At 43.5% G+C, this 26,181-nt stretch overlaps 1 protein-coding gene across 1 annotated transcript in view; it reads left to right on the top strand.

The window, feature by feature from the left end:
* UBN1 (ubinuclein 1) overlaps positions 1 to 26,181 on the top strand; it is a gene marked incomplete at its 3' end in the record, with an annotated part of 64,489 nt that overhangs the window by 780 nt on the left and 37,528 nt on the right. Inside the window, exons 2-7 of the mRNA XM_082261661.1 lie at positions 1,464 to 1,891; positions 5,302 to 5,385; positions 9,278 to 9,373; positions 13,653 to 13,787; positions 18,422 to 18,507; positions 25,582 to 26,017. Coding sequence (XP_082117787.1) covers positions 1,655 to 1,891; positions 5,302 to 5,385; positions 9,278 to 9,373; positions 13,653 to 13,787; positions 18,422 to 18,507; positions 25,582 to 26,017 — 1,074 coding nt within the window. The 5' untranslated portion in view covers positions 1,464 to 1,654. The remainder of the gene's footprint in view (positions 1 to 1,463; positions 1,892 to 5,301; positions 5,386 to 9,277; positions 9,374 to 13,652; positions 13,788 to 18,421; positions 18,508 to 25,581; positions 26,018 to 26,181) is intronic.

Here is a 26,181-nt window from a genome sequence, read left to right as displayed (position 1 = left end):
ACCAATGAGATGTAGCCGGCCACCTAAATGTGACCAATGAGATGTAGCCGGCCACCTAAATGTGACCAATGAGATGTAGCCGGCCACCTAGATGTAACCAATGAGATGTAACCGGCCACCTAGATGTAACCAATGAGATGTAGCCAGCTACCTAGGTGTAACCAATGAGATGTAACCGGCCACCTAAATGTGACCAACGAGATGTAACCGGCCACCTAAATGTGACCAACGAGATGTAACCGGCCACCTAAATGTGACCAATGAGATGTAGCCGGGCCACCTAAATGTAACCAATGAGATGTAGCCGGCCACCTAAATGTAACCAATGAGATGTAGCCAGCTACCTAGGTGTAACCAATGAGATGTAACCGGCCACCTAAATGTGACCAACGAGATGTAGCCGGGCCACCTAAATGTAACCAATGAGATGTAGCCGGCCACCTAAATGTAACCAATGACATGTAGCCGGCCACCTAAATGTAACAAATGAGATGTAGCCGGCCACCTAAATGTAACCAATGAGATGTAGCCGGCCACCTAAATGTAACCAATGAGATGTAACCGGCCACCTAAATGTGACCAATGAGATGTAGCCGGCCACCTAAATGTGACCAATGAGATGTAGCCGGCCACCTAAATGTGACCAATGAGATGTAGCCGGCCACCTAAATGTGACCAATGAGATGTAGCCGGCCACCTAAATGTGACCAATGAGATGTAGCCGGCCACCTAAATGTGACCAATGAGATGTAGCCGGCCACCTAAATGTGACCAATGAGATGTAGCCGGCCACCTAAATGTGACCAATGAGATGTAGCCGGCCACCTAAATGTGACCAATGAGATGTAGCCGGCCACCTAAATGTGACCAATGAGATGTAGCCGGCCACCTAAATGAGACAAATGAGATGTAAGCGGCCACCTAAATGTGACCAATGAGATGTAGCCGGCCACCTAGATGGGACCAATGAGATGTAGCCGGCCACCTAGATGGGACCAATGAGATGTAGCCGGCCACCTAGATGGGACCAATGAGATGCAGCCGGCCACCTAGATGGGACCAATGAGATGTAGCCGGCCACCTAGATGGGACCAATGAGATGTAGCCGGCCACCTAGATGGGACCAATGAGATGTAGCCGGCCACCTAGATGTGACCAATGAGATGTAGCCGGCCACCTAGATGTGACCAATCAGATGTAACCTGACACAAGTCAGCATCTGTTGATAAAAATAAACTTTCCAGCTTTGACCAACGTTGAATAATGTCCTTGCTAAGGGGTACGGCCTCTGTGTACCTCCCGAAGCCTGGCATAAAAACTCCCACAGATGGTATCATCTTGTCTGCCTTGTTGCTAGGGTGTTTCTAAGACACTCCCAGCGGATTTAATCCTTGCATTAAACATTCTCCTATTAATTTGGTTGTGTGTTTTATTTTTATTTTTTTTTATCTTTGTTTTAACAGAATTTATAGGCAGAGATGAGCCGCAAATGGAAACCATTACCCCCTCAGCTCTTCCCCATTGAAGCCACAGGATAGAAGGGCGTCTGCTATAGAAGAAGCCGTTCAGCCGAGGTCTTTTTCTCTCAGCCGGAGACTTTCCATGTCTGCAGGTTGAACCCCCGTCATCATTTATTTATTTTTTCTGTTTGATCATGGCGGAGCCACGAAGGGTGCAGCTGTCCACCATTCCTTCTTCGTCCCCTTTCCACCCCTCAGCACCGAAGAGGCCACGCCCGGACAACCAGGAGTCAGAGGCGCCCATGGCAGCCACAGTCCGCATTGCACTGTCTCTGTTTGAGCCGGATCAGAAGAAATGCCCGGAGTTCATCTACCCAGAATTATTGAGGAATCGGCAGGGGAACAGCAAGAAGAACCCCTCAGGAGAGAATGTAAGTGGGCAGAGCAGTCAGGCTTTGTGGTGGATGTTGGTGGGTTCATTAGATGGGTAATTACCGTTATGATCACTTTATAGTGGAACTAAACCTTCCTATCCTTTTCAGCTAAGGAAGCTGCCATCTTGGTCTCGGATCTGCAACTGCCATGGTGCTGCACCTGTGATCAGTTATGACACCGGCCACTTGATGGTTTGACATTTTAGTTGAGCGCACAACCAATGTGACCGTTGCATTCCTGGCATACCGGGATAGCTAAAAAATTTTTTTTTAAACTGTTAATTCTATGGGTTTAATTTCGCTTTTTGTAAAGATTGCTGACAGGCAGAAGTTCTTATGCCAGAAGAGATCTCATCGCTCTCTTTTTGTCCATAAGTGCTCCCCACTTTGTGCCAGCTGTCATGTACTCACTGAGCTGCACATGCACAGCTCAGCATACATGTACAGCAGTGGATCTATGCTGTGGTGATGCGAGTGATGTCATCGTGGCCTGGCCATTCAAGTGGCCAAACAGAAGCAACAAAGATGGAAGTGTGTGGGACCAGCAGGAGCGTTGACAGCTCAGCACTGGAGGGCGCTGTTCAAAGGTAAGTTTGTCATGCTGTGCTAATATGTGGTGCATCCTAGCACATTTATTTATTTATTTCAGGTTTTTATATAGCGCTGTCAATTTACGCAGCGCTTTACATGTACATTGTACATTCACATCAGTCCCTGCCCTCAAGGAGCTTATTATGGCTTAAATCACCCTGGGGCCCTTTTTGTTTTTTAATGTGAGAATGCAATTGACAGTAAGGGTGGCCACAGCATTTGGCCAATAAAACAAGAGAAGGAAAACAATGTACAGCTTGGTGACAAATGGCAAGCCCTGGGACCAGGAGTGAATCGTAAGAAACACTTGGATCACAGGTGTCAAACACAAGGCCCGCGGGCCGAATGCGGCTCCCCAGGCCATTTTCATGTGGCCCTCCCACCTCTCATGCAGCTGTGGCAGCCCCCCTTGTCTCTGCCCCCACCTTTTCTCTGTAGTCGGCAGCAGAGAGGACAGAACTCCTTTGCCAGATCCTGCACTACTCTGTGCAGCTGCAGAAAGGCTTGTCTTTGCCCCCCTCCTCCTCAGCAGTCCGCATTAGAGAGGAGGGCAGAACTTCTCCTATAGATCCTGCACATCTCTGTGCAGCCGCAACACCACCTTGTCTCTGCCTCCCCTGGTCTCAGCATTCAGCAGACTCTGGAAGCTGACTCCAGCCCTCCTCTGGTTCTCCTCCAGACCCTGCACTTCTTCCCAGATCCACCCTCTGGTAAGGGGGTGCATTGTGATGTAAGGAAAGGGTGGGTGACTCTTGACTTCTCATGTAAGAGTGTAAGGGGGCGTGGGGTGCTCTGGACATCTAATCTTACAGATATAACCGGCCCTTTGAGGGAAACCATAATGCTGATGCGGCCCGCGATGGAAGTGGAGTTTGACACCCCTGACTTAGATGGTGGGTTTTTTTTTGTTTTTATTTTGTAAAATTATTTTTCCTAGAATTTTGCAGTAGGTACATGCAAGGGCCCTTTCATCTTGAATGCAGTTGGATGCATTTTGGACTACACTCCAACTGCATGGACAGTCCAGAATCCAGGCTATCCTATAGGCATAGTTCACGCCATTGCAATGCAGTGCAGAAAAGTACAGCATGCTGCAATTTTCCACACCGCAAAAATGCACTGCAACGCATCACAGTGCACATACTGTAGAAGCCCAAGGAAAGAAAGAAGGAAGTGACCTCACAGGACAAGTTCAGATAGAAAAACGTGTCAACTGCATGTAAAACGCACGTCCAATGCATGCAAAAGTACAATGAAAAGACACGGTTACTTGCAGTTTTTGTTGTAAATGGGCCCCAAGAAGAACAATTTACAACATTACAGTTTAATATCCTTTTAATAAATATTTGAACATTATTTTAATGATCCTTGGTATGCTGGCTATATGTATGTGTGTGTGTGTGTGTGTGTGTGTGTGTGTATATATATATATATATATAATGTGTGTGTGTGTGTGTGTGTGTGTGTGTGTGTGTGTGTGTGTGTGTGTGTGTATGTATATGTGTATATATATAATATATATATATATATATATGTGTGTGTGTGTGTGTGTGTATATATATATATATATATATATATATATATATATATATATATATATACATACATATATGCGCTTTGACTAATGTTGACATTAGTTTCCAGTTGGCATTTGCTACAGCACCCATTTACTTTGGACTTTCTCCAGGAATGTGCACAATGAGAATATTCTACGCGATAGGTTTATCGATGACGTTTTTTTAAGCAAACACTTATCTATGTTTTTTTAAATGAATGTGTATTTGCACTATATTATAATGTTGTTTTTTTTCTCAATCGTTATTTTCATTAATGTTTGCAAACATTTAAATTCAGTAATGCCAGTCTGACTCAAATTACAGTTTCAACTGTTTCTCTTAAAATGTTCACTCTTTTCTTTTTCGCATGCTTGAAAAAGGTTTGATCGAAATAAATCCTTTTGTTTGTTTTTTTTTTTTCCAAGCACCTCTGCTCTGACAGTGAGGGGAAATGTCAGCAGTGGGGACAAAGACAGCCATAAAATTTTAACGGAGGCTTTAATCCTTGCCTACTCTATTCAAAATGAAAACAGTTTTTTTATTTTTTCCTCAGGAGTGTTGGGTTTTAAATTTGGAGAATTACAAACTGACACTCGCCTATTAGTAAAGTGGACCTTCCCTTAAAAGTGAAAATGCTGCTAATCAGCCTCCCCCCTTTTAACATATTTGAAAGGTGTAGTTTTTTTTTTGGGGGGGGGGGGGGAGCAGAAATCTTGTTTTGTTAGGTACCTGCTCCCACTTCTGCAATTCTCAGCTAGGTGAGATTTGCGTCAGCAGCGGCAGTATTTGAAGCTGCTGACTCTGACTTTTATTAAAAATGACTGGAGTTTCTTTCATAATCCTCATAAGAAAAAGAATTATATCATATTTTTTTTTTTTTTTATTACTTTAAGGCTCACATCTAGGTGTTTTGGGACGTTTTTGGGGAGTTTTTCTGCTCTGGGATCAGCTCTCAAAACGCCCAACAAGACCAATCCTATTCATTTCAATGGCCCCTGTTCACATCTGAGCGTTTTGACTCTGTAAGCAAAACGCCCAACGCTCAAAAAAGTACATGAGCTTCTTTTTGGGCAGATTACAGGCGTTTTCCATTGGTATCTATTCAATCAAAAAATGCCTGCACAAAAACGCCTGTAAATCGCTGTAAAAACGCGCGAAAACGCTACGCTCAGGTGTGAATGTAGCCTAAAGCCTAAGTTCTTATTTAAGACTGCTTCTAATGTCCTTCATGATGTTTTATCTCTTGTTTTCCTTCTTCAGAAGAAACATTTCACCCCGTTTGATGACGAGGAAGCGGAGAGGAAGGAGGTGGAAAGCTTAGCTAGGAAATTTGAAGAGAAATATGTAAGTGTCAGTAATATTACACAAAATTGCATGAAATAATTAGAATCGCACCGGGCCAACTGATCGGGAATTATACAGTGTGATGTATTTTTATCCCTTTTTTGGTAGAGACTGAAATTGCATAAACTGTACACAACCTTATCCCATGTTAGAGACAAACCAATTAATCAGAAATTTCCTGAACAGATTTTGTGGTCTGCAGAGAATCTCTCAGATCAATGTTATTGCTAATATTCTTATTCAGGATTTTTATAGGGCCAACAGTGTGCACAGTGCTATACAAAATAAAAGGAAGCAGTACAGTTACAATTCAAGATCAGAAGTCCTTATTGGCCGGGTTCTCTGCACAATAGAACAATCACTGCAGGTGATTTTATAAAGCCGCTGTATGGCCTTAATGCAGCTATACCACTGCTTTTCTATTATTTTCCTTCAGTACATTGAGATGTGCTTTGCCCTTTCATTTCCAGCACAAATAGCAGCATGTATTCCTCCTTCCTATGTCAGGCTACAACTAACTTTCAGCAGGCTTATTTTCCAGACGTTGACTTGTATATTAATACAGGTCAGATGCGCTTTGATCTCAGATCACCTCTTCTCAATGAAACCTCATCTGTACCTGCATGTGCAGATTTTTTTGTTTGGTTTCTAGATGGTTTCTGCTCCATTCCAGCTATCTTCAGCGTTTACGCTTTCACATCTGTATCTTCACTTGTCTCGCACCTCACATCTGTAATTGCAGGCCTCATTTACACTTGCTTTGCTCTTAGGCCTCATTGTTGGGGGCCCACCAACCGTCTCCCCCTTAAGCTGCAATAGGCTGTGGACTGGGAAGTTTACGTGTCATGGCTGCGATGCTTCGTGCCCTTGACAAAAATGACCCAACTTGTAGCGTGTGGCATGTGGCAAGCCCTGCAAATGCTACACACTCTAGCAAATGTGAAAGCACCGCAAATCCCTCCCCTGCAACCACATTTGTCAGCAAAAATGGGCTGAAAACATGCAGGGAGGAGGCGTCATAAATTGCTTCCTCACTGCCTATCAGTAGCCTCTGAAGCATGATCCAAACGCAGATCCAGCTTTAGAGACAAGGTAGTCCTGCCAAGCACTAGTTAAAGCTTGTAAGAGGAGTTTTCATCTCTGACTGTCCTATCAAGCTTCATGACCCCTGACCCTGTTTCTGGATGGTGTTGATTGGCCCTTTGCTGATTACATGCATCCTTCAAATTAAAATAAATAAATAAATAAATCTCTCTAGCAATACACACCAAACTCACAATGTGCCCCAAGGCTCTGTTCTGTCAGGAGATCGATTGGAGACAGTGGAAGAAGGGGAGGATCAGAGAAGATAGGATTAAACAGCCTTTTTACACAATGCGGAGGACTAACCTTTTAGGTTCCTCAGTAAGTGTATCAAGCTTGCTTTACTGCATATACAAATAGATTTTACTGTTGTTGGTTTAGTAACACTTTTAATACATTCCCTGCATTAGGGTAAAAAACGCCTCACTAACTGTTCCTCTGATAGGCTTCTATTGCTGTCAGTCAAAGTCCTGTGAGAAGGGGGCAGGGACGTGGCTTACCGGTGCTGTGTCTGTGGACGTACACATCCTGGAATGGGTGTGTGCTCACATGGGTTCCCCCATAGCACAGAGCTTGCTAAAGAGGCACATGGAGAAAGAAGGAGCTGACAGCGTCAACAGGGCACTGCCAAAGAGGAGGTAGGGACCATTCTGTGCAGGATCAATGCACAAAGCAGGTAAGTATAACCTTTTTTTTTTTTTAAATATAAAGAAAATTGCTTTAATATCACTTTAGGGTGATTTACATTCAGATCGCTCTTAGAGAGCATTTGAGAGGCAGTGCGGAGGAGTTGTTTCACCGCCTTTGCTGCCTGCCGAATGCTTGGCTACTGCGCCACAACCGTATGAATTGTGCGCGGTTGCAACAAAGCCCCATTCACTTGAATAGGTCGTGTTTTGCCTGGTGGAAGTGCCTGCAGAGCATGACGGAGTTTAATTTCTGCAGCGATAAAATGTAACCAGTCCCAGCCCGGGTGTACTATAGCAGTGGTCCTCAACTCGAGTCCTCAGGACCCACTAAAGGCCCGTACACACGTACCGATCGTCGGCATACAAACGTCGGCGGACGAAAGATCTGCCGATTGTATGCGTGTTAGTATGGTGCCTCCGACAGATGTCTGCGCACAATCCGCGGACAAAAGTCTTTCTTGCAAACATGAAAATTTTTGTCTGCAGACACCAGAACGGACGATTGTTCGCCTGTCAGTACAGAAATCAGCCGACAGACCGCAGATTTGCAAGACTGGGCATGCTCAGAAAATAAAAAACACAGGGAAAGTTAACCATTACATGACATCACTTCTGCAGTCAGCTGAAGTCTGCAGACAAAATTCTTGTGCTGTCCTTGTGCTGTCTTTGCACTTTTCAACAGACACCGACATCCCGGGGAGAAAAGACGAACATTTGTATGCCGACGATCGGTACGTGTGTACGGGGCTTGACAGGCCAGATTTTAGGTATTACCTTGGGGAGATGCAGACTAGAGCAGTGTTTCTCAACCTTTTTTCAGTTGCGGCACCCTTTAAAATTCTGCACAATCTCAAGGCACCCCATTCTAAAATGTAAAAAAAAATAAAAAACTAAACTAATAGTTTTACATAACGCAGCAACATCCATACACATGGGCCATCCAAAATTAGAAGTGATTTATTCCTCCACAATTGCAAACTTGTACTGACTAGTATTCTAGCGTTTCTCTTCTCCTTCAGTGTCTCTTCTTCTACTTGCCAATGTGACCCCCAGCGCTGATGGAGAGTGGAAGTGCAAACAAGGATGCTATGCAAGCCCCCCTTTGTTCTCCTTATCAACCAGTGATGTAGTTGTCAGGATGCCAGTGGCTTGACCTGCACAGTGCCCAGGGGTGTAATTCTGCAAAGTTAAAACTTGTGGCAATTTGTTGCAATTCATAGGCATTTTGCCAAGGCACCCCTGAAGAACTTGGGGAGGCACACCATGGTGCCACGGCACCCTGGTTGAAAAAGGCTGGACTAGAGTACTGCAATCACTGAGCAGCAAATGATATCACCTGTGATGTATTTCAGTTATCTTGCAAACCTGGCCTGTTAGTGGGCCCTGTAGGCCAGGGTTGAGGACCACTGTACTACAGGACTCTGAAACAAGTGATTTTTTTTTTTTTCCCATTTATTTAAAAGCTGATCTCCGGGATAAGCGAATATCCTATAAATACAAGTGTCATAAGATTCTCATTGAATCTTGGTGGGCTTTGTGTGTTTCTTCCAGATCTGTGCTTCCTGTAGTAAAGATCGCTCACTTCTGCTCTCTCTCCTTGTGCCGATAAGTACTGCTAAAATTGACACACGTGTTGAAATCCTATTGTAGCATCGTCCTTGGTGCAGTGCTCCCAGGGGAAAGAGAGGACAGTTCTTTCTCATCAGATACACATCTCAGTTGTATTTGAAAATGTAGGTTGTTGTAATTATATCACCTATTGTAGCCACTTATCACTGCCAGAGTCTGCTTAGTCTGAGCACATGACCTTGAAGTGAGCTGCTCGACTGACCTTGGATTGTCTGTTTACCACCCACTGATTGGAGTGAGCAAGGATAGATTCTCTTGAGTCATTAAAAAAAATAAAACGTGCAGAATAACAGTAAAGCAAACCTTTACCAGTTCAATCTGTAAAAAAATAAAATAAAAATCTACATACCCTATAAATGAGCTCAGAATTGTTCTTTAAACAAAAAAGTAAACCGTGCAAATTTTATATATACAAACATATTTGTAAAGCAACTATGGGCAGCCACAAACTGTGTGGATTGTATCCATTTTGATGTTTTTTTACTTTCCAGAACAACAAGAAGAAGAGGAAAGACCGCATGCAGGATCTGATAGACATGGGCTACGGCTATGATGATTCTGACTCCTTCATTGACAACTCTGAGGCTGTAAGTAGTTTAGACTTTTTTGTACAAAAGCCTGACCTAAGGATGAACTCTGTGCAGATAAAACACACATTATTGCAGTTCTGTATTAGCAGATTGCGACTACATTCTTTAAATGCAACCAATGTATATACCAGTTGCAATCTCTGTACAGCAGGGCTGGGGGGTGTAAGATTTAGAAGCAGCACAATGAGCCAATCAGTTTGTGTGCTGACAAGCAGAGTGATGGATGAGCTCCTCACTGTGCTGCTTCCCCCTTCACTGTCCAGTCACAGGCTGAGGGTGGGTCTATAGTGACCTGGGCTCAGAGAAATGGGTTTAAATAATGCTGGCCTCTGGCATCTAGTGGCAGTAAAAAAGTACTGTAGGGGATTGATCTAAATTTTGTCAAAGCTTGTTTTAGTTTATCATTTAATAGGCTATTTATTTTACTTGGATATGTTTTGCTGGAGTTCTGCTTCTAAACCCTAAGTGGATAAGATTAAAACCTAACTCCATGTTTTATATAATTGCATCCACTTGCAGACCGCTTGCCCTCAATGTACTGCACATGGGTGGCCTGTACAGGCACAGTGGCGTATTGTGCTGTACAGGCACAGTGGCGTATTGTGCTGTACAGGCACAGTGGCGTATTGTGCTGTACAGGCACAGTGACGTATTGTGCTGTACAGGCACAGTGACGTATTGTGCTGTACAGGCACAGTGACGTATTGTGCTGTACAGGCACAGTGGCGTATTGTGCTGTACAGGCACAGTGGCGTATTGTGCTGTACAGGCACAGTGGCGTATTGTGCTGTACAGGCACAGTGGCGTATTGTGCTGTACAGGCACAGTGGCGTATTGTGCTGTACAGGCACAGTGGCGTATTGTGCTGTACAGGCACAGTGGCATATTGTTTCTGATTGTACACAGCGGGAGTCTGTCAGGAAGTCCCGGCCAATAATTCATGGCCAGGACCTGCTGATGAGCTGTGTCCAATCACAACCCAGAGCCCTGTGTTGACCATAAACACAGGGCTCTGTACAGAAGGAATGATCTCTGTTTCTTCTCCCTGGAAAGCAGGGATATGAAACAGATCTTTAGTAAAAAGCAACACGTACTGTTCACGTTTAACTTCTTGATCACCCTAGATATTAACCCCTTCCCAGCCAGTAATAACTTATGGAGCTGAAGTTGTGAAACAGTATGTGTTTTATGAATAAAAACAAGGTTTCCTCCGATAGGTTGAGGTGGAGAGGTAGGCAAACCATGTCACACTCTCCACCTCAGCCAATTGGAAGAAGCTTTGTATTCATTCATAAAATGAAGAGACAGCAGCTCGGGGTATACACGTGCTCGCCGTAATGCGTTGCTTTGTTCATGACTTTGGCAGGAATTCTACCCCCTGTTTACTTTTTTAACTACCAATCCGCAGCAGTTGGAAGATGAAGATGAGAAGCACACCTATCTGTCTTATTACGTTTCACTCCTTTTTCTGTGTCCACATCTGTATGAAGGAAGAAAATGGCATTCCCCTCAGGTTTAGTGAATATCCACACAAATGAAGGCTTAAAAATAGCTTATAATTTCCCCCCCGTAGAGATATGTGATCTCCCCAGGGATCTGCGTTACTGGAGATGCCACTAGAATTCCTTTGTCATTTGACAATTACTGCGGCTTCCTAATTATTCTCTGGGGAGTCCTAGAAAGAAAAAAACAAGCTAGATGAGAAAAAGAGATGCCACAGCTATGGAAAACATGCAGCGATAATAAAATAACCTTGTTTTATAGAAAAATTGAAGGTTTCGGTCTTTAAAAACTAAAGTTTAATGTGCTTATATTTACCTTCCCTGGTTCCCACCCCCCACCCTCAGAAATATCTCTTGTAGTATGTCCTGTGGTCTCTAACCAGCTCCTGTAGCATGTCCTGTTTTCTCTGACCAGCTCCTGTGGTATGTTTGGTAATGCATGGTCTCTGACCATCACCTGGAGCATGCCCCGCAGCCTCTGACCATCTCCTGGAGCATGCCCAGCAGCCTCTGACCATCTCCTGGAGCATGCCCAGCAGCCTCTGACCATCTCCTGGAGCATGCCCCGCAGCCTCTGACCATCTCCTGGAGCATGCCCCGCAGCCTCTGACCATCTCCTGGAGCATGCCCCGCAGCCTCTGACCATCTCCTGGAGCATGCCCCGCAGCCTCTGACCATCTCCTGGAGCATGCCCCGCAGCCTCTGACCATCTCCTGGGGCAATGCCCCGCAGCCTCTGACCATCTCCTGGGGCAATGCCCCGCAGCCTCTGACCATCTCCTGGGGCAATGCCCGCAGCCTCTGACCATCTCCTGGAGCAATGCCCGCAGCCTCTGACCATCTCCTGGAGCAATGCCCGCAGCCTCTGACCATCTCCTGGAGCAATGCCCGCAGCCTCTGACCATCTCCTGGAGCAATGCCCGCAGCCTCTGACCATCTCCTGGAGCAATGCCCGCAGTCTCTGATCATCTCCTGGAGCAATGCCCGCAGTCTCTGACCATCTCCTGGAGCAATGCCCGCAGCCTCTGACCATCTCCTGGAGCAATGCCCGCAGCCTCTGACCATCTCCTGGAGCATGCCCACAGTCTGACAGCTTTTTTGTAGCATTAGATTTACTATCTTTACATAAAACAAATGATCCTCCCCAGCACTGTTTCCTGTTCTGGTGACCAGTCACTGCCGCAAGCCTCATTTGTGCAGAGTCGCCTACCAGCACCTTGGTTGTTGTGCATAGTAAGGTTCTATGTCATAGCAAAATAGAAAATCCCATTGGCTCTTGGGAAGGACATTAAACCTGTCCCATTTGGTTGGTTTTCAGTGTTTGTAAAGCCGCTAACTGGAAATGCTCAGCAGCTGCAGCTTTATACAGGGGACAAAGTGGTACGTGATGCTGCAACTGCCTTCCCAGAATGTTAGACGCAAAGGTCATGCTCACTATGCTGTGGTCAAAAGTGGGTGATAACAGGAGCTTGTGTCACCGACTTAGAACAATGACCCAAAGCACACTTCACTGGATGCCACCCCTCCAACAACGTATGGCAATTTCATATTAGTGGCCAGTTTAACTGGTTTGTATTGTCTATTCAACTTTCATGCCCTGAGTTTATGTTGTATCCATGTTTGTGTAAAAGGTGTTGTTTCCTCTATTATAGCGTGCTCCAAACTGTGGCCCGACGGCTGGATGTGGCCCTTTGCCAATCTACGTCCAGCCCTTGAGGCACTATTCCTCCTACTGACACCAACAAGGAGGCACCATTACTTTCACTGACACCAACAGTGAGGCATTTTTCCTGCCACTAATGCCATAGATGGTGTATTATTCCTCCCACTGTTATACACAATGGGGCACTATTAATCCCACTAATGCCAATGATAGGGCATTATTCCTCCCACTGTTATACACGATTGGGAACTATTAATCCCACTAATATCAATGATGGGGCACAATTCCACCCACTGATCTACACGATTGAGCACTATTCCTCTCACTGATACCAATGATGGGGCACTATTCCACTGATACCAATGATGGGGCATTATTCCTCCCACTAATACCAATGATGGGGCATTATTCCTCCCACTGATACCAATGATGGGACATTATTCCTCCCAATAATACCAATGATGGGGCACTATTAATCCCACTAATACCAATGATGGGGCACTATTAATCCCACTAATACCAATGATGGGGCACTATTAATCCCACTAATACCAATGATGGGGCACTATTAATCCCACTGATACCAATGATGGGGCACAATTAATCCCACTGGTGCCAATGATGGGGCATTATTCCTCCCACTGGTGCCAATGATGGGGCATTATTCCTCCCACTGGTGCCAATGATGGGGCATTATTCCTCCCACTGATACCAATGATGGGGCACTATTAATCCCATCAATACCAATAATGGGGCACTATTCCTCCTCCTACTGACGGGTGCTATTTAATTTTTTTTACTCCCATTGACCACCAAGTCTGAGGTATTGCGTACTTCCACTGATGCTGGGGTATTTTTTACTCCTACTGGTCACAATTCGGCACCCTAAAGTCTGTAAGACCGTAAACTGTCCCTTTGCTTACATTGTTTGGAGACCCTGCTCTAGTATATCAAAGCAAACTTGCAAGTTTCCTGAAATACACGCCTGTATATTTGTGGAAGGGTCCCTAAATTGTCAATCTGAAGTGAAATACTGCAGTGCCATAAAGTACAGAAAAAGGATTAGATGTGGAATACAGTGTCTAATTTTGCTTGTCTTTTCTTCTCCTTAGTACGATGAACTTGTCCCTGCGTCGCTGACCACTAAGTATGGTGGATTTTACATCAATTCTGGAACACTGCAGTTTAGACAAGCTTCTGATTCTGAGGATGAATTTGTCAAAGAGAAGAAAAAGAAATCTCCCAAGGTGCATAGATCCTTTTCGGTTTCTTTTTTTTTGCGGTGTAAACAGCTCTGGGCTGGAGATTTAAAAGTCAGCCGTAAATCACCACCATTCAGCTTTCAGACAGCTGTGCGATTGTATAGTCAGTAATTGCCTCCAAGATCTCCCCCTCTATGCCAGGATTTCTACCAAAGTTACCAGAAGCATGTCTCCCTGCCCTGACAATTAAACTAGATAAAGTTCTTCGTAAATCTATACCTTGAATCTGTTGGGTAAAACGTGCTGTTATCTCAGGATTCACAATCCTGCAGTAATCTCGGAGTCTGCGAATCCAATGTCTATCAATTCTGATCAGCAAAGTTACACCACTTCCTGTAGGGGCAAGGCCTGCATGTTGTATCCTTCCTCCCACACCATTGGCACATCAATGTGACAGCCTGCCTCACCTGGTTGGTAAGCTCTGACACTGTCAGGAAGTACCAAAGCTCTGGTGATTAGAATAGGGTAAGGGAAGTGCAGGCACTTGTAGGTGTCTTAAAAGTTAGACTTGGCGAATTGACAGAGTTGTCTTAAAGTAGAACTAAAGGCAAATCTTTTTCTTTTGTTTTTGATAGCTCAAGGGAGGGTTTTAACCCCTATCAGATTTTTTTTCGCCATCTGTGTCCCATTGAGGAAAATTTCCTTCCTGTCCCATAGCCGAATAGGAGTGAGAGGAAATCCCTGCAAATCAGGGAGTCTCTTGGGGACCCCCAGGTCACCAGAACTAGTGTCCCCATTGGAAGATTTCCCCTCTATCGCTGTTCTGGGGACAACCCAAAATCTGGGGCTCTTTTTAACTGTCGCTTTCAATGATCATGGTAATCAGAACAAATAGAGAAGGCACAGACTAGAGCCCTGCGCAGGACTGTTTTATTAAACCCGTACCCGCTGCATGTATGACCAGGACCACCCGCAATGTTTGCGTTCCACTCCCGCCCACACCCGCAATGTTTGCGTTCCACTCCCGCTCGCAATGTTTGCGGTCCACTCCTGCTCGCACCCGCAATGTTTGTGTCCACTCACTCCTGCAGTTTTGCCCTATACTCGCCATATAAGACTACCCCTTCTTCTGAGGCAACACCATTTCATAACATCAGTGGAGCCATCACATCCCTATTAAATATTTTAGCCTGCTGGATGTGCCCTAATGTGTACTGTAGCTTCTGCTACATACAGAACTTCTCTATTATTAATAGTTTAGCCTGCTGGATGTGTATACACTAAGCTTTGTCTACTTACAGAACATCCCTGTGCTGTAATACTCTATGTACCAGTAGAATAAATATACTACAAAAATGTATGTATATCCCTCGCGCCTATGGATGTTCCAAAAAGTGGGATATAATAATTTATAGAAATAAATGCAGGTGCTACAGGAAATGGGATGTAGTGAAAATAAGGCCCCAATAAATTGAGGCCAGCTATAGCGCTTGCTTTAAATAAACCAGGGCTGGACAATAGCTTGTCAGTACCAAGGGTTAAAAAATGGGTCAAATTAAACCTCTATAAAGTGCTGGATGCTAATCAAGAAATATGTAAGGATGAATCAATATACATAGACCACAATGTATGATAAATAGCAAATAATCTAAAATGATTGAGGTAGATATCACAATAATATTGGAGGAATAGAAAAAAAATAAATTATATATATATATATATGATATATAATATGTACAATATATGCAGTAATATTATTGGTGAGGAAGGTGCTATATGTGGGTGGTTAAAGCAATTGGGTAAATATTAATATTATCAAAGCAAATAAATCTATTCAATAAAATTCATTAATAAGTGACTCGGGTGCAAAATGTGCAGGTAAAAAAGTCCATAGATAAAAGTTCATGAGTGACTCGGGTGAAAATGCAGGTAAGTCTTGAGTGCCAATAAAAGGAAAAAAGTGCAGGTGCTCTGTGTTGAATCCTCCAATGATCCAATGCTGGTACTTGTGGTGTCACCGTGGGGGCTAATAGAACACACTCACCAGATGATGTGGGTCTTATATACCATATGGTATTAAGACCTGTAATCGCTTTATGGCCACCAGGGCCAGAGTAGACACTGCTGGGCTTTGTAGTACCGCAGTACTCGGGATCCCCTCTCCTGGATAGCCTCGATCCTCAGGGTATGCAGGGTAAAAAAAGCTCCAGATAGTGTATTACCATAAAAACTACTTTAATAAGGTTGGTAGGTGTGCAATACATAAACGAAAAAACCCGCCAGCCAAAATGGTGCCCGTGAGTGGAGAGCGGTGAATATTTTTTACATTATATATTTTTTTTATATATTTTTTATTCCTCTAATATTATTGTGATATCTACCTCAATCATTATAGATTCTTTGCTATTTATCATACATTGTGGTCTATGTATATTGATTCATCCCTACATATTTCTTGATAAGCATCCAGCACTTTATAGAGGTTTAATTTGATATTTGAAGCCTACCCATTTTTTAACCATTGGTACTGACAAGCTATTGTCCAGCCCTGGTTTATTTAAAGCAAGCGCTATAGCTGGCCTCAATTTATTGGGGCCTTACTTTCACTCTATGTACCACGCTGAGCCAATCACAGCAAGCTGTATATTCTATTGCATACAAAGCCTGTTCGGATTGGCAAAGGTTGTATAAGCCCGCCTCCTTGACTCGGCCAACCCGAGCAGGCTTTGTATGCATTAATAGAATACACTGCTTTCTGTGATTGGCTCAGCACGGTACATAGAGTATTACAGCACAGGGTCATTCTGTAAGTTGCCAAAGGTACTGTATACACTAGGGATGCACCGAAATGAAAATTTTGGACCGAAACCGAAACCGAAAATGCAGGATGCCATTGGCCGAAAACCGAAACCGAAAATGACTTTCCCCAAAAAAAAATTAAAATAGATAGAAGAGGGGCATACACCAAAAAACAGGCAGCAACGTACACCTGTCGCTGCCACCCTGTCACAGTATATGTACTGTGACGGGTTGGCAAGAGGTTCATTTAATTACCAATGGTATTTGTATTATGCAGCATGAGGGGGTTAATGTATTGTCACTGATGCATTAGTGACCGACCAGTGGCAGGTAATTAACCCTTTTGTGCTGCATTAGTGCAACCAGTATCAGTGTTAATTAACACTGGTTGCACTGATACTGGTTGCACTAATGCAGCACAAAGGGGTTAATTACCTGCCACTGGTCGGTCACTAATGCATCAGTGACAATACATTAACCCCCTCATGCTGCATAATTAATACAAATACCAATGGTAAGCTGCCTCAGCTATCACCCCCCCCCTCCCCCCTCCCCCCTCCTCTCTCAGCCTCAGCGTCAGCGTCCCTCTCCAACTCACTCAGCTCCTCCGGTCACTGTGTCCATTATTCAAATGTCCCGCCTCTGGCCGGCCGCCCGCCTCCCGGTGATGTCACTACTACTACGATCTGTCCATGAATGAACTGACACACCGGGCGGGCGAGCGGCCTCTAATAGCTGTCACTATGAGCCGTTCACTTCTCTTCAATTCCCTGACAGTCCGAACGGCCGCTAATACATAGTACTATGTGATCCTTCCTGTCAGCTCAGCGGGACTATGACTATGTGTGAATGAGATCTGATCTGACCTGACACCGGGCGGGGGGGCGGGTTGGAGCGGCCGCTATTAGCTGTAACTATGCAAGCGCTTCACTTCCTTGTCAGGCATGTATCTCCGCTGACAAGGAAGTGAAAGGCTCACATAGTTACAGCTAATAGCGGCCGCTCCAACCCGCCCCCCCGCCCGGTGTCAGGTCAGATCAGATCTCATTCACACATAGTCATATTCCCGCTGAGCTGACAGGAAGAATCACATAGTACTATGTATTAGCGGCCGCTCGCCCCGCCCTCCTGCCTGGTATGTCCATTCACTAATGCAGAGATCCTAGTAACAGGGACGTCATTGAGAGGCGGGCGGCCGGCCAGAGGCGGGACTTTTAAAACCTGCCCTGCGCTGCGCTGCGCCCTCCTCCTTCCTCACGGCGGCCATATTAATTTCGGCACCGTTAACCCATTATCGGCCGAAATGAGAGAGGCTCATTTTCGGCCGATAATTTCGGTGGCCGAAATTTCGGTGCATCCCTAGTATACACATCCAGTGGGCTAACATTTTTAATAGGGATGTTCTGTAACTAGCTGAAGCTACAGTACCTGGCGTATAAGACGACCCCTGATTTTTGTGGTATTTTTTTATTATAAAAAAAGTCGTCTTATACGTCGGAAAATACGTTACACCGAATTGCACCGTTCCCCGCAGGTCTCTGCAAAATTTTTTGACCGCTCCCGCAAGATTTGCATTGGGTCCCGCGGGAGCCCAAACCCAATGCAGCCCTCTAGCACAGACCACATTAAAATTAACAGGGGGTTCTAATCGATCTCTACTCTATCCAAAACTTAAAACATTAAAGTAGTTGATAGTTCATACTTGTGATTCACAGCATCCAAAACCTCCATAGCCTTCCCATTGCTGAGATATCACTGTATATAATTACTGTACCATCACTTGCACAGTTCCACATGCATATCCCGTGTCTTGGTTGTGCCATAATCTAAGAGTCCATTCCTGTGATTAAGTCTGATCTAATACCGGATTTATCATGCAGAAAATGAAGGAGCGTGGAGACAAAATTAAGAAGAAAAAGAGAGAAGATGAGAAAAAGGGAAAGAAGAATAAACACCCAAAGCCAGGGTAAGAATGTATACAAAAAATGAGGTCTTTAACATATAGCCATAGTTTGTAATGATCCATTACTACATTGATTGTTTACTATTAGGCCAGGTTCCCGGCTAGTGGCTATTGGTTTTACTTCCACCATTCATTCTCTATCCAACGGGTCTAAATGGGTAGCTGCAAAGCACTCACTAACCAAACCTGTAGCGTCCAAACACCGCAGAAATTTGGCCTTGGATTCCTATTGGTTTCCCTCCTTCAACAGAGCAGTCTGTCTGTGGGAGCGTAGCTACCATAACACAGCATGACCAATTTCTTTCTCACCCTTCCAAGGCCAGCCCAAGTTAACCCTTCATACAACCAGCATGCCTCTGTTTTTGTGTTTGTGTCCTAGGAAGGCAGATGTCTTTTCTACAGCTCTGCTGTTAAAAAAGTGCTACAAAAATCAAGTTTGTTTTATTTTTCTTTTGTTTAAGGCCCCTTTCACACAGGCGGACCGTTCAGATCCGCCTGTTTGTTTTTTTTGGCAGATCTGAACGGTCCCCCCATGCATTCCTATGGGGCATCGGATGGCAGCGGAGACATGTCCGCTGACATCCGATCCGTCAAATCTGGATGGATGGAAACCCTATTTTCCATCCGTCCAGCAGATCGGATGAGAACGGACAGACGGTCCGTTCCCATCCGATTCCCCCCATAGAGATGCATGGGGAACTGACAGCTGTGTCTCCGCACACAGCGTGGAGACACAGCTGTCATCCTCCTGCTCAGCGGGGGATCGGCGGCTCGACCCCCCGCTGAGAAAAACGGCATCCGGACGGATAGTGTGAAAGGAGCCTAAGAGCTATTGTTTTGGTTGATTTGATCCAGTGTGCACATTCTGAGAAAATGCTGTTTCCAATCTTGGGTCATTTAAAACTCCCCTTTGCACCCGCTTTTCCAGCTCTTTCTCTATGGGGTTTGGAAACATCATGTTAAAGCAGAACTACACTGCATCGGAGCACCAAAAAGCTATTTTATTATTTTTTTATTTTCAAAGCAAACTCCCCCATCTATCCATCCATGTCTCCATGCTTTGTTTTGCTGGTTGTGGCCATCTTGAGTAATGGCAGATGATTCGTGTAGCATTTACTTCCCGGAATCCATCTGTTTAGGCATGCAGGCAGGAGGGTGCGCTTAGCTGAGAAAACCCCTCCTGAAGACTCCTGGGATGCATAACATTATATACCTAGCCATGGAAAGCAGCTGAAGAAATGTGAAAAAAAGTATTTTTAACCACTTTACCACCGGAGGATTTTGCTGTCTTACGTCCAGGCCACTTTTTGCGATTCGGCACTGTGCAACTTTAACTGACAATTGCGCGGTCATGCGACGCTGTACCCAAATGAAATTTACGTCCTTTTTTTCCCACAAATAGAGCTTTCTTTTAGGGGTATTTGATCACCTGTGCGATTTTTACTTTTTGCGCTATAAACAAAAAAAGTGTAAATTTTGAAAAAAATAACTATTTTTCACATTTTTTTTATATGAAATCCCCCCCCCCCCCCCCCAAAAATGTAAAAATCAAAATTTTTTTAAATTTTTGGCCAATTTGCTACATATGTTTGGTAAAAAAAAAATCACAATAAGCGTATTTTGATGGTTTGCGCAAAAGTTATTGCGTTTACTAACGGAAAGATTTCTGTAATTTTTGGTGTTTTTCTTTTTAACGAGTAATGGCGGCGATCTGCAATATTTTTTTTTTTTTTTTTGCGGGACTGCGACATTGCGGCGGACAGATCGGACCCTTGATTGACATTTTTGACACTTTTGGGGGTACCAGTGACATTTATACAGTAATCAGTGCTATAAATATGTGCTGTTACTGTAAAAATGACACTGGCAGGGAAGGGGTTAATTTTATTGGAGAGGGAGGGATTAATGTATGCCTGGTGCTTACTGACGTGTGTGGGGGGAGGTGACTGAGTGACACAAGGACAGATCGCATGTTCAGCTATGCTGAACCCTGCAATCTGTCACTGTAGCTTAGGAGATCCGCCTGCTTTGTTTACACAAGCGGGCGGATCTCCAAACTCAATTCCCCGACTATCGGGGAAGAGCGGCGGTGCTCACCGCCGCTCCTCCCCTGGCCCGACTCCCGCTGTGACTGGAAACAGCGGGAGCGAGCCTCCGGCGGCGCGCGAGCGCTGCCCACGAGGGGAGGAGTCCAGCGACGTAAGTCTACGTCGCTGGACGGAATGAAGCCACTTTGCCGCAGTACAGTGCCAGTGACTGGTTGGCAAGTGGTTAAACAAGCAAACATGTTATACTAATGCTAGCAGCATTAGGATTAAAAATAGTTACTGTTAAATCAGAGAGTGAAGCTCCACTTCAACTTTAAGCTCCTCCCCCAAATGTTAGCCTTGTATCCATTTAGAGAAGATTTTATTGCAGGTGTGGACTATTCCTACTGTGGATCGGTCATGCCCTAAAAGGGTACATTGTTTCAGTAGAGGATTCGCCAATCTTTAACTTCTTCATGCCTAAGGGTAAAACGAGTCTTAATGGCTAAGCACAATTTTGCAACTTTGATATGTGTTGGTAAAACTGTACATATCATCAGTTACTTTGTGCATCCAGTAGGCTTGTGACGGTATCAGATTTTCATGCTGCGATTAATTGATTAAGGTTTTGCCACGGTATATGGTATTATCACGGTATTCTATTATTAAATTTAAATTATTAAATTTCTACCTCACTTGAATTTCATTGCTGAATTTAAGGGCTTTGGTTCACTTATGCACATTATTATATAGTCAGTCAGTACAGACTCTGTGAACCAGGCCTAAAATAGGTCATTAAGCAGTGTCTGGCCTAACTGGTGATAACTGGTCCTGGCGCTCGGCTCCGATCCGATGGCCTGGTCATTAAGAGGGCAAATCCTTGTGGTCAAGAAGTGGTTAAACCTGAAGGAGGTGTTGTTTATAAATTACTTTACTATTGCTTTAGGCCTGGTTCACATGTATGCGGGTTGGCGGTTCACATGTATGTGGGTTGGCGGCCCACATTTGCACAGGCATAGCAGCCCATTGATTTGAACGGGCTGCTATGCCCTGATTTTCCGCAGAAAAAAAGGTGCATGCAGCATTTTTTTAAAATTCAGTGGCCTTGAAATCCATCCTGCTTTTGCACCATGCGACTAACCTGCAGTTCCTGCTCTGGCAAGCTTTCTACATTTTTTGTATACGTGGGCACGGCATTTAAAAACAGTTTGCGTGTGCAGCAACGGCAGGTAAGTCGCATGTTGCAAAAGAAGGATGGATTTCATGGCCACTGCATTTTTTTAAATTCTGCATGCACCTTTTTTCAGCTGAAAACGCAGGCATAGCAGCTCAAGCCCATTCACATCAATGGGCTGCTATGCCTGTGCAAATGTGGGCCCCCAACCCGCATACATGTGAACCACCAACCCGCATACATGTGAACCACCAACCCGCATACATGTGAACCAGGCCTAAAGCAATAGTAAAGTCATTAATAGATAAAAACACCGGTCCTCCTGTAGGTTTAACCACTTCTGGATCGCAAGGATTTGCCCCTTTAAAGACCAGGCCATCGGATCAGAGCGCCAGGACCAGTCATCACCAGGTAGGCCAGACACTGCTTGATGGCTATATAATAATGTAATGTGGGCTGCTATGCGTGTGTGTGTGTGTGTGTGTGTGTGTGTGTATATGTATATGTATGTATGTATATATATATATATATATATATATTAGAGCTGCACGATTCTGGCCAAAATGAGAATCGCGATTTTTTAGCTTGGAATAAAGATCACGATTCTCTGTGTAACAAAAAAAAAAAATTGGGATAACTTACTGTTACGTTTTTTTTTTTTTTTTATTCATTAAAGTCTATTAATTGCGTTTGAAAGACTGCTGCGCAAATACAGTGTGACATAAAATATTACAACAATCGCCATTTTATTCTGTAGGGTCTCTGCTAAAAAAATATATAAAATTTTTCGGGGTTCCAAGTACTTTTCTAGCAAAAAAAAAACTGATTTTAACTTGCAAGCAACAAGTGTCAGAAAAAGATCCAGTCTTTAAGAGGTTAAACTTCCTTTCTTCCTGGCAGAGGGAAGGAAAAGATACAAATGTAATCATTTTTGTTTATAGTTAGGTTAGCTGTGTGAGTGAATGAGTCATCCAGCTCACTGAAATGTATCAATTCACAAGTCAGACCCAGGAGCAGAGAAACTCGGTATTTTAAAAATGCCACAATAACAATACCGTGGCTATGCAATACCGCGGAGTGATTAGAAAACCATTCTAGAGCTCTATTCTCTTGCTGCTGGGTCCTGCATTTCATCCAATCCTAGCTCTTTCTGTAAATAAGACAGTCCATTATCCAAGCTTATGGTCTCAAGGATTTGGTTCCACTCTTTTCTGTCTAGTGAATCACTGTGAGTGATTCTTGGCCTTTTCAGCATCAACTATTTCTTTCCCAGATTTGCAAGGCTGCTACCTGGTCTTCTCTTATTATTTTTTTTCTAAGTGGTAGTGATGCACCAAAATTATCGGCCAAAAATAGGGTTTTCAGCATTGTGCTGAAAGCAAAAAAGATGCTGATAATGGCTACTGAAGTGCCAGCTATTTTTACCGTGATTTTTGCCATAAATTTACCGGGCTTATGATGTGATTTTCATAGGTCATGTTACTCAAAAAATACATCACAAACCCCACAAGGGTGCATTTTTGATGCGTTCTTGCTGCATTTTTAATGCATTTCAATGGGGAGGTGCTGACCAAATATGCAACAAGCAGGATTTTTAACACCGCTTCAAAAGGTGCTGATAATGACCGTAAATTCATTCATAGTCATTTAAATTCATGATGATATTAATTAAAAAGTCAAATATAATGCAATTATTTATTTAAAAAAAAAATGTAAAAACATCAATTTCGGTTTTAGTTTCGGCACCAGAATTTTCATTTCGGTGCATCACTACTAATTGGATGCTGAAGGTGAATGTTCTGGTCTCGTCTGATGGCAACTATATGTATATGTGTGTGTGTATGTATGTATATGTGTGTATATATATATATATGTATATATATATATATATATATATATATATATATATATATATATATATATATATATAATTATGTATGTATATATAATGTATGTATGTTTTTTTATTTATTTTGTTTTTTTAGCCTGTTACAAATTGTTTGCCTTGTTGCCCACCTCTCAGTAGGACTGCTTTTAATGTCCTAAAGGTTTAAGACTTCCTCAACAGACTAAGAAGAAAAGGAGGATTTTTGTACTCCACTGGAGATCCTTTTCTTGGAGTCCATTGAGGGACACAGGGGGTTTTTAAACTTTTGGTTATACTTCTGCCTACAGGAAGACTGCACACTGGCAAAATAAAACTGTAAACCAGGATAACCCCTCCTATTACAAGCATGCCTTCGTTTTATTATAAATTCATAAATTCATAAATACAGAGGTGTAGGACCCGTGTCTCTCAATGGACATCAAAAGATTCTACATCGAGTACAAATATTATTATTATTTTTTAAATTCATCTTCTCTATCTCTATATCTTAGAAGGGATGTGTTCTATAGTCTGCAGAGATAGCTGAAAACAATGTAATAGATGACACTCATGACCACGGGAAGTTATTAACCCTCAGGATTTCTGGTTGGATCAACAAGTATTTTTCTGTTCTTGTCATATACAAAAAGCAACATTTCAATTGTAGTTTTGACACCCAAAAGGGAGCAAATAAAAACAGGTCATTGTTGGGGCTTTCATACATTTTATGAGACACAAAATCTATCAATTAGGGGCTGTATAAGAGCCATTTATTGAATGATTTTTGTCCTGCATAGCCTTGAAACATTGTAGGATGCAGTGTTCATTTTGGCAGCAAATTTCAATTTAGTTCTAGTCTAAAGGCCCATACACACGTAGCGATTTTCGGCCGTAAATATTTGGCCACCGACCGATCGGCCGATTTTCGGCTTGTTAGTATGATGCTTCCGACAACCGACTGCGAATTTTCGGCCGAACAGAATCTGGTGTGCAGGCTTTACAATTTTTGTTGGCCAACACCAGAACGGCCGATTGTTCCTCAGTCAGTACAGAATTCGGCCGACAAACAGCAGATGAGCAAGACTGGGCATGCTCAGAGAAGAAAAAAGACAAGGAAAGTTAACCATCACATGACATCACTTCTGCAGTCGGCTGTTATTGGCCGACAAAATTCATGTGCAGTCTTTAGCACTTTTCAACCGACAGGACAGCACCGGACAAAAGACGGCCGATCGTTCAGCCGACATTCGGTACGTGTGTACGGGGCTTTAGTCTTAGGACTAATATGGCATTTTAGTCTTAGTCCCATTTTAGTCTTCTGCAAGTGTTTTTCGTTTTAGTCATATTTATTCGTCTAAAACTCCAGTACATTTTAGTCGACTATAATCGAATGGGTGTAGTTCAATTGTAATTTGTAATGCATTATTTAAGCATTTCTCTACAATTTCCGAACTCATTATATACTACTGCTGGTCCTGGAGTGAAAAATCGAATATGTTATTATTTATGGTATTAAGCTTTGAGCATGCACCAGTGTTGATTTTGGCAGCAAATTTCGATTTAGTTTTAGTTATAGTCTTTTGACTAAAATGCCATTTTAGTTTTAGTCACATTTTAGTCATCTGAATTTTTTTAGTTTTAGTCGTATTTTAGTTGACTAAAATTTGTGTTAATTTAGTAGACGAAAATGTTTTAGTCGACGAAATTAACACTGGTAGGATGTTCTGGCTTTCTGATAAACTATGGCTATAACATTCATAAACTCTATCCCTTTATAATATCTGCCTGAATACTGATTGGCTAGGAGAAAGGTAACCACTACCCCACCCAACAAGTGCACAAGGCTCAGTAGCTTCTCCTTCTTGGATAGTAGAAACATCTTTTTTTTTGGGTTCAAGGTCTGCCCCCAACTCCAACTTCATTACAATACTGAGAATAATAAGGAACTTCCCTAGCATTCCGTATTACAGATTGTCATTTATGATCACCGAGCTCTGCATCTGGTTTAGTTTCACAGCTCTAAATGGCGCCAAGGAGAAAAAGAAGAAGAAACCCAGTGTCCCTGATGTGTCGGAGATGCTGGCCAGGTTTCGGCGGGAGAAGGAAGCAGAAAAAAGGAAATCGATGGCAACTACCGTCAGCACGGCGCCAAAGGCTTCCTCCACGTCCTCTACAGTTCCAGTCCTGCCCCCTCCTCCACCGCGAGAGGCTGAGCCGGATCCAGACCCACTACTTTCCACCATAGTGACGGAGACTGAGCTCCTTCAAGCAGCCAGCGCCATCGATGCACTGAGCGAGAAAGATTTGGATAATTTGCTTGATCCTCTACCAGAGAAAGGGGCGGGCGGTCCGGTGATGGCACCGTCAGAAGAGTTTAAGAAACCACCATCTATGCCTGAGGGCCTGCCAATGCCTCTAGAAGTGAAGATTAAAGAGCTGACACTGGTATGCACCTGAAAAGTCATTGTGTTTTTTTTTTTTTTTTTTTTTTTTTCTTTTGATTGTAATACAGATCTCTACTCTCACAGGCTTATGTCTTGTTTGAACTTTAGATTTGAATCGAGCTTGATAGAGTGTTTGTTGAATTAGTAATTTCCAAGCCATTGCTG

The sequence above is a fragment of the Pelophylax lessonae genome (genome assembly GCF_965119305.1).
Source record: "Pelophylax lessonae genome assembly, chromosome: 6".
In the NCBI taxonomy this organism is placed as follows: Eukaryota; Metazoa; Chordata; class Amphibia; order Anura; family Ranidae; genus Pelophylax; species Pelophylax lessonae.
The sequence above is the reverse complement of the archived record's forward strand: the minus strand, read 5'-3'. Positions and strand labels throughout refer to the sequence as shown.